Genomic DNA, 15,235 nt, shown 5'->3' on the forward strand with positions numbered 1-15,235 from the left:
GCCCAGCGCTGGGAGCGAGGAGGAGAGAGCCAGAGGCAGTGAGGACTGTGTTCTCTCTCCCCCTGTTATTCCCCGCCAGGGCAGCACTTCTGAACCTGCAGAAGGAGTAACTGCAAGCATGCAACACAGGAGGAGGGAGCTCAGGATTACTTTCTCCTAGCCAGGACAAAGGGAGAGGAATGCACGAGGATCTTCTGGCTTCTCCTGACTTACTGAGTGACAGGCAGGGGATTGGTATTGATTCGGACTGTTTTTGGGTCTGCTCACAACCTGTAGCCAGGGGTGAACTTCGGGCACTGCCTGGCGGGAGGGTGAGGGGAGCTCAGTATAGGAGCGGAGGAGAAAGCGGGACGAGCAGGGGACTGACGTTGAGGGGAATGAAGGAGGTGGCATCACCGTACCTGATGCTGGAATTAGCTCACCTGTGAGCGATGCATGCAGCTGATGGAGCCGGTTGGCAGCAGGAACGTGAAAGGAGTCCATGATATTAGATGACAAGACAAAGCACTGACTCCTTCTCCACACATAATGTGGTGATCAGGGATCCCTGCTGATGGCATAGAGGTACATTTCAGGCATCTTAAAGCTGTAATTGTGGGGGGGGGGTCTCCTGGTGTAGTATGGGGGATAGCGAAGTAGTGTCTGTCTCTCTCACACACACACACACACACACACACACACACACTCTCTCTCTCTCTCACTTTCTAATAGGAGTTTGTCAGGTTCTCAGTATAAAAAAAAAAGTGTAGATTTTCCATGTTTTTACAAAGTAATAAAAATTTTAAACTACTGATGCTGTCCACTGCCCTACTGACACCAACCTCTGCCCTATTCACACCAAGTCTTTGCCCTGGGTAAAAGAATGTCTAGCTCACCACTGGTTTAAACTTTAAAGAAAAGAACATTAATGGGTGGTTCTCAGACCAAGTTCTTGTTTACTAACATTTCAGATAAATTGTTTCTTTGCATATGTACCTAGCCAAGTGGATGTAAAAATGAATTTACATAAGAAAAATGTAATTATCTTGGATGGCTTTAGTTATGAAGACCTATTAAAGGAAGAAAAAACAACCTTCATTGAGCTGACTGCCATGGAGAAAAAAATAGAGGCATCGTTCAATAATCCACCTGAAAGATCCTTCAAGGCTCCTTCTGGAAAAGCCCCGCCGGGTGGCAGTCTCTCCAGCCAGCTCCCAGAAGAAGTGGTGGCTTTTGAAAAATTCCTGCAGCAGACTGGAGGCCGTCTGGGAGGATGGGATGACTATGACCACCAGAGCTTCCTGAAAGTGTGGACCAAACACAAATGTAAGCCTGGTTACATGGAAGAGGCCCTGGCATACTTACCTAGCAGGACACGGGAGGACATCCAGCAACACGAGGCCTGGTATCAGGAGCTTCTCTTTTTGGAAGAAAAGAAAAAGGAAGTGAGCAACATTTGACTCTTTTTTTTTTTTTTCTTATTCTGTTAATGTATATTGTTGTACAGTGTGTGTTGCATGTTTAAAGTGTGTTTTATGATAACTTGAGTTTTATATTGACTCAAATGTAGTACTGTAACTGTGCAAACATTTTTTACTATGCAAAATGTGTTCATTTTAGGAAAATCTTCAATTCGGAAATGTAAAATGTAAAGTTTTGTAGCATATCTGTGCATTATAAAGTCTAGGTACTCAATGTTGTAAATAAGTTTTTTTACCTAAAAGGTTTAAAACACTAAGAGGGTTATTTACTAAAGGCAAATCCACTTTACACTGAAAGTGCACTTGGAAGTGCAGTTGCTGTAGGGGGACATGCACAGAAAATAAAAAACAGCATTTTAGCTTGCACACGATTGGATGATAAAATCAGCAGAGCTTCACCTCATTTCAGATGTACCCCTCAGATTTACAGCGACTGCACTTCCAAGTGCATTTGAAGTACAAAAGTGCAAAGTGGATTTGCCTTTTGTAAATAACCCCCAATGTCTCGGTTCACATATATGCGAATTGGATGCATTGTGAACCACATCCGAGTCTCATGATGTGAACCGACCTGGCTCTCTATGGAGCTGGTTCACATATGTTCGGGACGGCTCTAGTCCCTTTTTAAAAAGAGTCCTGTATAAGTTTCAGTCTGGTTCAGGTGCGATTTCAAGTAAAAATGTGCACCTGAATTACACATTAAAGGGGTTGTAAAGGTTTCTTTTTTTTTTTTTTTTAAATAACAAACATACGACACTTACCTCCACTGTGCAGTTTGTTTTGCACAGAGTGGCCCCCCGATGCTCGTTTTCTGGGGTCCCTCGGTGGCTGTCTCAGCTCCTCCCCGCAAGAGCTAACCCCCCTGGGGGAAGTGCTCTCCCAGGGGGGTTAGTTTATGGGCCATAGCCGCCCACTATATCACTCGGCCCCGCCCGCCGTGTCATTGATCTGATTGACAGCGGTGGGAGCCAATGGCTGCACTGATATCAATCATCCAATGAAGAGCCCACAAGAGCTGGAGGTAAGCAATCCGGGATCGCTACTTCGGAGATTCGGGGGTCAGGTATGTAATAAGGGGGCTTGGGGAAGCCGGAGAGTGCAAGGAGTTTTTTCACCTGCATGCATTAGGATGCATTAAGGTGAAAAAACACAAAGCTTTACAACCCCTTTAACCGGTGAACAAAACTGCACAAGAGATGTGTGAACCGTGCTTAAATTTTGGCAGGTTTGTTTACTGAATTGTTCTGCATTTTTTACTGTTAGGCTATTCACAAGTGGAAATCTAGGAAACAGCAAGAAAAACAAGAAATATCAAAAATTCAAGAAAAGACCAAAGAAATAACAGAATCTGATAAGCAACAAAAGGATGAAGGTCAGAAGCAGAAGTTAGAAGAAGAAAGAAGGAAACGGCAGCGGGAAATAGAGGCCTGGAAGAGGCAGAAGGAAATAGAGGCTGCTGCAAAGCTTGAGGCAGAGCTAAAAGAAGAGGAAGATCAGCAGAGAAAACAGAGAAAGGAGCGCCAGCGGCAGCTGGAAGTCAAACTCATAGTGGAAGAACATGCAAGAATCAGGAAGGAGCAAGAAGAGTTTCTACAGATGGAAAGAGAGATGAGGGAAGAAGCTGAGAGGGAGGAGAAGAGAAGGCTGGCTGCAATGGAGATCTATAGATTTCAGGACAGGGTAAATTATTTACGTATACAGTACCAAAAAATATTTTACAGTAGAATTATGGATCATATATGTTAAAGGAGTATTTTGGAAACGAGTTCACTGGCACATATCCCTGTGTAAAACACATGTATCGGAGCAGATAATTCAGAATTGAACTCCTGTCACAGCACCACTATGGTTTTAAGAAACCCCTGCATTTCAGTAGGCTGTTAACAAAATGCCCTATTGTCATTTATAGTTGTTTGTGTTAGTTTATTTGGATAAGCAATAGTTAAAATGAGACCAAATGAAACTACAGTGAAATTTTAACAGTACTGAATTTGAATACATATGCCAAATCAAACATCTCTCTATTGGCTAAGTGAAATCTAAATTGTATTGTGTTAAATCAGCCTGTGTGTGTTTATAAATTTAGTACAGGACACAGACCATAGACAGAGATTTTCAATTAGGCAATACCAATGTGAAGCTGGACATTACTGTAGTAGTAACTGCTACTACAGTGATTGCTGCTAGCTTTTAAGTCCCATGCTGAGCAGTTACACTGTACTTACTGAACACAGGAGGTCGCTCACTCGGCACCTGCACCATAAAGAGAGCACTTTCAATTTTTTAAATAAATGCAGTGTCATCTTGATTGAATGAGGTGGGGATTGGGACGCCACTGCCTTGCATCTCCGCCTCATCCAGGAATGCTTTTCCTGTTGCATCGCTTGGACAGAAAGTGAAGGGAAATCTCTACAATGGGACACTGAAAGAAAAAATAAACCAACAAGTGTTTTTCTGGACTTCTAAGAGTAATCGCATCTCTCACTGGGATATTTTCGTTTTTTTAAAAGTAAAGGTACATTTATATTTCTTCTGCCACAAAGATATTTTTCAGAATTTTAATGACTGTTATGTAATCCTGTTCCAGGATCAGAGAAAAATTGAGGAAAAAGTGCAAGAAAAAAGAGCCAAAGAAGAAGAAGTGAAAGAAAAAGAGAAGCGACTGGAGAAATTAAAAGAAAAGGTAACATGATATGAAGTTAGTGATTGTAAAATTTAGGGTTTTTTTTCTCTAAAAATAACAAACATGTTATACTTACCTGCCCTGTGCAGGGGATTTGCACAGAGCAGCCCAGATCCTCCTCTTCTCGGGTCCCTCTTCTGTGCTCCTGGCCCCTCTCTCCTGTTGACTGCCCCCACAGCAAGCAGCTTGCTATGGAGGCACCCGAGCCGAGTCACAGCTCTCTGTGTCCATTCAGACATGGAGCCCTAGTTCAGCCCTGCCCACTTATTGGCTAACTGACTTTCTCAGCAGTGGGAGCCAAGGGCACCACTGCTGTGTCTCAGCCAATCAGGAAGAGAGTCCCAGACCACTGAGGCACTCGTGGACATCACTGGGCAGAGGTGGGGCTCAGGTAAGTATTGGGGGGGGGGGGGGGGGGCTGCTGCACACAGTAGGTTTTTTTATGTTAATGCATTAAGATAAAAAAACTCCTGACTTTAAAACCCCTTGTAAAGTCAAGGTGGGCATCAGTCCAGGCACCTGGCGGATCCAGACTCCCATTTTCGAGTTGATGCGGTGCCTGGACTGATATCAGTGAGCAGACTTGCACTCGTGTGACCCACATGAGAAGCCCAGCCAAACGAGCCTAGGCTGGACTTCCCCGTTAATGTGGAATTTTGCATAGACTATAACAGGTTAAAGTGGAGCTTCAGTCAGCTGTGCAAAACTTAAGTCAGCAGCTACAAAAAACTGTAGCTGCTGACTTTTAATAAACAGACACTCACCTGTCCAAGGATCCAGCGCCTGGACTGATTCTTCGCCTGTCTTCGAGTCCTCAACGCTGGGCAGCCACCTGTGACGCCTGCATTTTGTGAATGGTCCCACAGCCTTTTGGGACCTGTAGCGTGTCCTAGAAGGTTGTGGTTGGGGGTGGGTGTACTTCTGCTGGAACTGCCTTTGCAACCTGCGCAGAAGTAGAAGCAGGTACTTATCAAAGCCTAGGAGCAACTCTCAAGGTTTTTATTTTAATCCACATTCTAAAATTCTATTTTTATTATAGGTACAAGTTCATGTTGATCGAGATCCTTCCAGGCTATGTAAGCTTACAAAAGGATGGGAAGAGCGCTTCAAAAATACAGGGCCATCAGGAACAACTCCACTTTTACACATCCCTCATCGGTAATTGTATATATAATTAATAATCTATGGCAGCTGACACGTTAAACAGCTGAACTGCAAGTGCAACAATTAACCTGTTCCCACCAGTTGTATGCATATATATGGAGTATCGACGGGTGGGCTTTAACACAGAGAGACCACATATATGCGTCCCAAATGTAAACAATTCTGTGCTCAGAGCGCACTTACCAGTTCGGAAATGGAAAGTCCTAAATGCCTATTTGCACGTGGGAGCTTTCCGGTCATGTGACCGCTGTGACAGCCAATCATAGTGGTCACATGACCAGAATGCCCGCCTCCTGGCATTTAGAACTCGTAAAGGCCGGGGGCGGTCGGCGGGAAGGGGTTAATGTATGTGTGCAATAGTCCTCTCCTACTTGAAACATGCTCTGGTTTCTTCAAAATTGACCATAAATCTATTAATGATAAGACCAAGTTAAACTTATTTGGTTCAGATGGTGTCAACCATGTGTGGCGGAAACCAGGTGAGGAGTACAAAGACAAGTGTGTCTTGCCTACAGTCAAGCATGGTGGTAAGAGTGTCAAAGTCTGGGGCTGCATGAGTGCTGCTGGTACTGGGGAGCTAAAGTTCACTGAGGGAACCATGAATGCCAACATGTACTGTGACATACTGAAGCAGAGCATGATCCCCCTCCCTTCAGAAATGGCCACAGGGCAGTATTCTAACATAACGACCCCAAACTCACCTCCAAGACAACCATTGTCTTGCTAAAGAAGCTAAGGGTGAAGGTTATGAACTGACCAAGCATGTCTCCAGACCTAAACCCTATTGAGTATCTGTGGGGCATCCTCAAACAGAAGGTGGAGGAGCGCAAGGTCTCTAACATCCACCAGCTCTGTGATGTCATCATAGAGGAGTGGAAGAGGACTGCAGTGGCAACCTGTGAAGCTCTGGTGAACTCCATACCCAAGAGGGTTAAGGCAGTGCTGGAAAATAATGGTGGCCACACAAAATATTGACACTCTGGGTCCAATTTGGACATTTTCACTTAGGGCTGTACTCACTTTTGTTGCCAGCGGTTTAGACATTAATGGCTGTGTGTTGAGTTATTTTGAGGGGACAGCAAATTTACTCTGTTATACAAGCTGTACACTCACTACTTTACATTGTTACATGAAAAGATATAATAAAATATTTACTGTGAGGGGTATACTCACTTTTGTGAAATACTGTGTGTGTGTGTGTGTGTGTGTGTGTGTGTGTGTGTGTGTGTGTGTAAATATATATATTTATTTATGGACTTTTTGATGATCGCACTGCAGTATACAGTTTTATTTTCTTTTTCTTTCACATATTTACAATTGTACTAATTTGCCCTATATATATATCATTACAACAAACAGTCACATTTTTTCATGAGTGTGTTTAACCACTTAAGGATCTCCTCACGCCGATATACATCAACAGAATGACACGGCTAGGCACAGGCACGTTGCCCTTTAAGAGCCCAGCCGCGTGTCGCGCGCCGCTGGCGGCACATTTGTGACCCGATCACCGCCGGTGTCCTGCGATCAGGTCACAGAGCTGAAGAACGGGGAAAGGTAAGTGTAAACAAACTTCTCCCCGTGCTTCCTAGTGAGCTTGTCACTGATCGTCTGTTCCCTGTCATAGGGAAAGACTATCAGTGATGTCACACACCAAGCCACGCCCCCCAACAGTGAAAAAAAAAACACTCACACTTAACCCCTACACTGCCCCCTAGTGGTTAACCCCTTCACTGCCAGTGACATTTTTACAGTAATCAGTGCATTTTTAATCGCGCTGATCGCTGTATCAATGCCAATGGTCCCAAAAATGTGTCAAAATTGTCCAACATGTCTGCCATAATGTCGCAGTCACAATAAAAATCGCTGATCGCCGCCATTACTAGTAAAAAAACAAAACAAAAAAAATTATTAATAAAAATGCCATAAAACTATCCCCTATTTTGTAGACGCTATAACTTTTGCGCAAACCAATCAATAATTGCAATTTTTTTTTTTTTTTTTTTTTTTACCAAAAATATGTAGAAGAATACGTATCGGCACATAAACTGAGGGGAAAAAAATTTATACATTTTTTGGGGATATTTATTATAGCAAAAAGTAAAAAATATTGAATTTTTTAAAAATTGTTGCAGAGGTGATCAAATACCACCAAAAGAAAGCTCTATTTGTGGGGAAATAAAGGTTGCCAATTTTGTTTGGGAGCCACGTCACACGTCCGTGCAATTGTCAGTTAAAGTGACGCAGTGCCGAATCGCAAAAAGGGGCCTGGTCCTTAAGCCCCGGACCATTTTCCAGCTAAAGTGGTTAATGTATATTTAGTTTATTTATCGATATTAATTTTGCAGGTATATCGGCCCTTCTTTTATCATAAATGCTAAACTGGCCAAATACATAGATGAAATGCATATAAGGAAGCTCTTTTACCTGCCAAATAATTAGTATTTCTATTCATGCAGTCCTGAGAGTTATACACAGAACACTCGGGCCACACAGAACAACCAACAGGATAAAACTACTTTCTGTTACTCTTAAGAAAGAACAATGGAGTTAACACACCAACCTGTTGACTGAACATTGCAGGTGTAGCAAGGGACTGACCAGGTCATCGCTCCTATCTATACCTTGTTGGCACATTTGTATGTGGCAACCCTAATTGGATCCCAGTGCCCTTTCCTCTTCCAGTCTGCTGGGAATGCAAGAGGCTGATATCAAATAAATTCAGGTACTTTTCACTAGTTGCATTCAATAAAAAAACATTCAAGTTTTAACTACAGAGCTCTATTAAAGTGGTTGTAATCCTTTGCATATAACCAGTGAAGTGATTGGCCTCAGGTGATACACAGATTTAACAAATCCTCCTACATAGGCTGTACCTGTTCATAAATGATGGACTTTGAAGTGATGTAGAGAAGAGAAGACTGCAGATAAAGTGTCTCTGAGCTGTCAGAAAAAGTGGGGGAGTGGAAAGTTGAAGTTACTCTACAGAGTTCAGTGAGGATAACTCTGAGAGTTATCCTCACAGGAACAGAGGTGAGGTTGTCAATCAGCTGGAGCTCCCTCCCCTGTCACCATTTTTCTCTTGTTGTCAGGAACACATGTTAGAAGTGATTCATGCTGATAGCAGAGGAACGAAGCAGCAGACAGAAAAGACACTTAGTGCTTCTGATTGAGACAAGTACACACTATGGAGGAATATGCTTTGGTTCGGTTGCATGTCTGAACATTTTTAACCACTTTAATGTATCTCTTTTATATCTGCCTGCAGTCCACGTTTAAAAGAGAAGTATGGGAATTTATTTTTAGTCATATTTACCTGGGTGGATGCAGCATTGGTCCAATACTGCATCTGTCTCTCGCCGGCTCTAAAGATGAGAACCGAGCAATCCAACATGGTCAGTCACCGGCTCTCTGCTCTGCACCCCAACTTCCCCTTTAAGCATTTCATGTAATGGCATTGGGTAGGGGAGAAATGGCAAAGTCCAGCAGATCTGAAGTAAAATTGCACTTTTCTGTATGTCTGCGAAGGTTCTCATTTATCCAGGTCATTATATATCTAGTAGTAGTTAGTCACATTCAACTGGAATAATACATTTCTTAGCTCGTCCCAGCCACTTCTTCAGTTAAACATTACAGAACAAGTCCAGCTAAATGTGACTAACTACTAGATATTTGCAGTCTTTTATGCTGTAGGAGATTGGTAGCATATACTACTAATCTTAATGCTGTATAATTGTATATTGAATTTGTTATAGTGCAGAATAACTCTGCAGTACTGTACAGAGTACATAAATCATTCACATCAGATCCTCAAGAAGCTAACAGTATAATCTTCCTAGGCAAGGCAAACCGATATGCACACCATGATTAAAGCTGCATTATCCTATCAATATTGGTAGGAAGAAACTCAGAATACATAGATTAAACCCACGCTACCAATGGAGAGAACATTCCAAGTCCACGCAGATAGTGTTTCTGGTGTAAATTAAATCCTAGCACAGCAAAGCAGTTTTCATCACTTACCTATCAGGCTGCCTTGGTGACTTAATGCTGAGTATGCGGTGTTATAACTGGAAATTTTTAGATGGTGACATACAATTTAATCACATGTTGATTATTATTAATTATACTTTCTGTATTTTTTTTCAGGGCTGTCCCATCATGGAGGCAAGGCTTATAGTTAGAACTGTGCCTAACATTTGATCCCCATGACTAAGTTCCGAGGGGCAGAGTGAAACGCATTGGGGCCGTGACCTGGTTGGAGTCCAGACAGAGGTTGCCATTCACATACCCAGCATAGGGACAGGACAGATGTGCGGCTCCAGGGAGTCTTCCTTCATTTTCACCTAACATTTGATATTGTTCAATATGACTATTTTAAGTGCCAACAATCCCTGCCCTGATGTTGATGCAAGTGAATGGACTTTTGTTGACTGCATTTGTAAGTGGCTTGTTTGTGAACTCTCTTCCTCTGTGCTTTCACCAGACCAGTTGGCACTACTTTACTAAGGCTCCATTCACACTTGTACAACTCCAAATAACATAACTTATGGAGTGTAACTTTGATGCAACTTTAAAACCCCATTCACACTTGTGTGACTTGTCATGCAACTTTGGACATCAAAGTCACTCGCGTCTCCTCCTCGCATCGGTAAACCCCCTAGGAGAAGCGCTCTCCCTGGGGGTTACCTTGCCGGCACACTCACAAGTCCAGCATTTGCTTCCATAGACACAGAATGCTAGACTCGGTCATTGGATTTTATTGACAGCAGCGGGAGCCAATGGCTGCACTGCTATCAATCTAGCCAATCAAGGGCCGAGGACCCCAGGCAGAGAAGTACAGCGCGTCTCTGCCGAGGGAACGAATGAGCTCTGGTGAGTAAAATGGAGGGGCTGGGGGTCTGGACAGTCAGTTTTTTTCACCTTAATAGGATGTAACTCTCAAAAGTTACGTGAACGTTATACTTGAATGTTTTACATGCAACAGTGGTTCAATAGTAGGTCTGACTTTTGAGAGGGACAGGTCACATCCACGTTGCTCCCATCCAAAGTTATGTGACTTTGGAGTCTTATATCTAAAGGAAAACTCCACCCAAAGGTCTAGGGTGCAGAAGATGAAGACATATGTTACTAGAACTTTGCTGAGATCTGCCAACCAGAAGATCTTATGGCAGGCACTTGGAACATTACACCTGCCAAGCTTGTCTAGAATAAATCCAAGCAGTCTTCTCTAGACGTAAATAGGAAAATCTTCTAAGTGCACTTAAAAGGTAGACAAAATATGCAGTGAAAACACCTAGAGAGGGACTTGCAAATTTCAATAACAGAGGTAACATGTATTTGTAAATCATCTTTGTCTTGATCCGCTAAGTCAGTATGGATCTCATTTCTCCCTCTCCCTCTCCTATAAACTTATGGTCAAGTTGGGGCTTGGGGGGGCTTAGTAAATGTGTTTTACTAAGCTCCCCAAAACCCCCCACTGTAGTACAGTGGATAAAGGCAGCAATCGCTCCTATATTATTATTATTGTACACGATTTTATATAGCGCCAACAGTTTACTTAGCGCTTTACAATGTATAGGGGGGACAACACAATTACAGTACAGTTCAATACAAAAGGTATGGGAGGGCCCTGCTCGTAGAGCTTACATTCTAAAGGGAGGAGGTGGTGGTACAAAATGTAATAGCTGCAGAGAATGATTTGATAGGGGTGGCTCGGGGACAGTTAGGTGGGTGTGGGATAGGCTTCCCTGAATAAATGAGTTTTCAGGGATCTCCTAAAGGTGGACAGGGTAGGTTCTGATCAGATATACTGGGACAGGGAGTTCCAGAGGATGGGAGAGGCTCTGGAGAAGTCTTGAAGATGCGCATGGGAGGAGGTAACAAGGGAGCTAGAGAGCAGGAGGTCCTGGGAGGAGCGGAGAGGACGATTTGGGCGATATCTGCAGATGAGGTTGGTGATGTAGATGGAGGCGATGTGAATGGCCTTGTATGTTATGGTTAGCATTTAGAATTTTACACGGTGGGGTAGGGGGAGCCAGTGAAGGGATTGGCAGAGAGGAGCAGCAGTCACGGAACGGTTAGTGAGGTGTATTAGTCTAGCAGCAGAATTCATAATAGACTGAACGGGGGGGATAGCCTGCTTAAGAGTAGGCCATTAAGGAGAGATATCAATATGTCTCAGTCTCAGAAAAATAAATATCGGGGTCTGTTTGGACCTCTGATATCTCACCAAAGACCACCCCCCCCCCAAAAAGTTTTTTTTTAATTTAACTTTTTTTTTAACCACTTCAATACCAGGCAATTAGACACCTTCCTGCCCAAGCCAATTTTCAGCTTTCAGCGCTGTCGCAATTTGAATGACAATTGTACGGTCATACAACACTGTACCGAAACAAATTTTTATAATTTTGTTTCCACAAATAGAGCTTTCTTTTGGTGGTATTTGATCACCTCTGCGGTTTTTAATTTTTTTGCGCAACAAATAAAAAAAGACTGAAAATTTTTAAAAAAAACAAGTATTTTTTTCTTTGTTTCTGTTAAAAATTTTTGCAAATAAGTATGTTTTCTTCTTCAATGACAGGCACTGATATGGCTGCACTGATAAGGTGGCACTGATAGGTCACACTGATGGGTACTTATGGGTGGCACTGACACTGAATGGCACTGATGACACTGCTGGGCATCATGTTATATAATGGTATCAGTCAGTGCCCATTTGTGGGCACTGGCACAGATTGGGCATCATTTGCACATGTGGATGGCCATGGGGTACATACCTGGCCATCCACATGCTGCCCCCTTCCCTGGTGGTCCTGACGGCTCTCCTGGTGGTCTAGTGTAGGCATCCGAGGGGGGGAAGTCGGAAGACAGTAGCGAATATTAATTTACTATTGTCACAAGTGGGTGGGTTGAGCCCAACCCTCTTCAAGCTAATTAGAGCCGAGGCTCTAATCATGTTGCTTAAAAAAAAAATATACAAACGTATGAGTTCGGTACCCTGCGGGGGGGGCCCCCTAATAGACTGGCTGCTCCTGGTAAGATCTCTTTCACGTGGAGCGGACTCTGTCAAGCAGATTTGCCTGCTTAGCAGGGGATCTCTCTGCTGATCCCTGCTGAGCAGGCGGATGACAGGTCCGTGTCCGCTCCGCTGATACATGTTAAGTTTTTATGTTAAGTAGGATTTTAGCAGGAATTTGGTAAAATTTGCTGTGTTTGTATCTGCTAATAATGATTTTAGTGTATTTTTGGTAAACGTTTTGCAGAAATACTGTGGGGCCTTAAAAATCAGTGGCACCTTCTTTTTATTCTACTGGTCCTATGCTTTCAGAAAATATATGGTTTAGGAGGGGTCGTTCACAAATTCTGAATACTGTAAGGAAACAATGAAAACCTTAAAGCCCCGTACACACGAGAGGACTTATGTCCGACAGACTTCCGAAGGAGTTCCGACAGAGTTCTGACGGACTTTTCGACTGAGCGGACTTGGCCACACACAATCACACCAAACTCCGACGGATTCGAACGTGATGACGTACGACTGGACTCGAATAAGGAAGTTCATAGCCAGTAGCCAATAGCTGCCCTAGCGTCGGTTTTAGTCCGTCGGAATAGCATACACACGAGCGAATTTTTCGGTAGGAACTGGGTCCGGCGGAGTTCCGTTGGAAAAATTTGAAGCATGTTCCATTTTCTAAAGTCCGTCAGACTTTTGCGAATCAAAAGTCTGTTGCAGCCCACACATGATCGAATAGTCTGACGGAATCATTCCGTCGGACTTTGGATGTTGAAAAGTCCGCTCGTGTGTACGGGGCTTTAGATTGGAAAAATGCATATATTTACATTTTTGTGCACGTTCAATTTTTACCATTTTGCAAAAAGGCACTATTTAAAATTTACAAATATTTGTTATTTATTAACTCCATACAGGTTAAGCTTTTATATTTAGCAGGAATTTTGTAAAATTAGCTGTGTTTTTATCTGCTAATAATGGTTTTAGCCCTTGTACACACGGTCAGACATTCTGACAACCAAATCCGTTGGATTTTGTCCGAAACTGTTGCATACATACGGTCGGACAAAGTTGTCGGAAAATCCGATTGTACATAACGTGATGACGTTATTTCATTACGACAGGACTACGTTCAGGCTAGTAGCCAATAGCTTTGGTGGTCTAGGAATTTGATCTGAGCATGCGTGGCACTTTGTCCGTCGGAGTAGGCTACACATGATCGGAGTATGTCCGATCGGAGCATTTTGTCAGAAAATGTTACCAGCAAGTTGGAAAAGTTGGTCCATCGGATATTCCGAGGGAAACAGTCCGATGGAGACCACACACAGTCGGAATATCCGACAAAACGGTCCGATAGGACACATTCCGTCGGAATCTCCGACCATGTGTACAAGGGCTTAGTGTATTTTTGTGAATATATTGGTTTGATAAACATTTGCGCAAATACCGCGGGGGTCTAAAAATCAGTATCACCTTCTTTTTATTCTAGAGGTCATATCCTTTCAGAAAATATGGTTTTGGGGTCTTTCACAAATTCTGAAAGCTGTAAGGAAAAAATTAAAACCTTCAGATTTTTGGAGAAATTTGTATATTTACACTTTTGCGTCTGTTCTATTTTCACCATTTTGCAAAAAGGCGCAATTTAAAAGTCACAAATATTTGTTATTTATTAACTCAATACAAAGCTTTTATATTTAGTAGGGATTTAGCAGGTATTTCATGTTTTTATCTCCTATTAATGGTTTTAGTATATTTTTTTGCAAATATATTGGTTTGATAAACATTTGCGCAAATAGCACAGGGTCTAAAAAAAATCATTAGCACCTTATTTTTAGTCTACTGATCATGTGCTTTCAGAAAATATATGGTTTGGAGGTTCTTTTACAACCTAAAGCTATAATAGTCTGGCCACCTGAGTGTGCAAAATGGAGCACAGGGCCTGGCAGCGAAAGGGTTAAACAACAGCAAACATTTATTATATTGCAGCTTACCTATTCTTAGATGTGATGTCATTCATTTTCTTTTTTTAGTCTTTTTTTTTTCCTTTATTTTCACCTGGTAATTCAGCCAGTAATTATTTTTTTTTTTTTAAAAGAACAAGCTTTCTTCCAGATGTATGAGTTTACAGGGATGAGAGAAACCATTTAACACTGACAGGAGAGCTTACATTGATCAGCTTTTATTTATGTAAATGTTTATCCTAAAGGGGAAAAAAACACAGCTGTAACTGATTATAATATGTTAGCTGGAGTTTGGCCTCAGTTTGATAGTGTATTTAAAGGCCAAGTTCACTTTTTTCCCCTAAAATCCAGCTCCCTTATGTACCTCTGTTGCACAAAAATACAAGTTTTCTTTGGTTTTGAAGACCAGGCCTCATCCCCATCCATGGCTGTAGTTTACAGATCACATTTGGAAACTTCCTGGTAGACAGAGGACAGACGCACAGGACGGATCAGCCAGTATGATCCAGGAAAGAGTTTACCAGCTGTCCTCTTTAGCACACCATCACACATCAACTAAGTTTTCACAGCATCCCCGGCCTTCCTCCCTTCGGATGGGCTCAGGGTGCATGCTAAATTCCCTGGGGCCACATGCAGCCCACAGGACATCCCTGATGTAGTGCAAGTGTCTGCCTGATTGGATTGATGGTGTCTCCTCCTATTATATAGTTTTGGTAAATCTAAAGGAGATTGTAAAGAGATTGTATAATCATATTGTATAGTGTATGACCACATTTATACACATAAAATTACCTAGTTGTGCTTTCAGTGTCATTCATTTTTAACGGCACACCAAACACAGAAGAAAACACACATTTTGCCACATAAAAAAAAAAACGTGACAAATTTAGTAACAAATTTACAAAAATGTCCTATGAGCTACTTTGCCAGGTGGAACGCAACCCATTCAAATCGA

At 42.4% G+C, this 15,235-nt stretch overlaps 1 protein-coding gene across 2 annotated transcripts in view; it reads left to right on the forward strand.

Moving 5' to 3' along the window:
- Positions 1-13,914, forward strand: part of CCDC112 (coiled-coil domain containing 112) — a 28,058-nt gene extending 14,144 nt beyond the window's left edge. For both annotated transcript variants that reach the window (XM_077462254.1, XM_077462253.1), the window contains 5 exons: positions 1,040-1,424; positions 2,724-3,140; positions 4,048-4,143; positions 5,183-5,301; positions 9,457-13,914. In XM_077462254.1, coding sequence (XP_077318380.1) covers positions 1,040-1,424; positions 2,724-3,140; positions 4,048-4,143; positions 5,183-5,301; positions 9,457-9,487 — 1,048 coding nt within the window. In that variant the 3' untranslated portion in view covers positions 9,488-13,914. The remainder of the gene's footprint in view (positions 1-1,039; positions 1,425-2,723; positions 3,141-4,047; positions 4,144-5,182; positions 5,302-9,456) is intronic.
- The last annotated feature ends 1,321 nt before the right edge of the window (positions 13,915-15,235 follow it).

The sequence above is a fragment of the Lithobates pipiens genome, unplaced genomic scaffold (genome assembly GCF_037356315.1).
Source record: "Lithobates pipiens isolate NorthernLeopardFrog02 unplaced genomic scaffold, aLitPip1_a1.2 Scaffold_3, whole genome shotgun sequence".
Classification (NCBI taxonomy): Eukaryota; Metazoa; Chordata; class Amphibia; order Anura; family Ranidae; genus Lithobates; species Lithobates pipiens.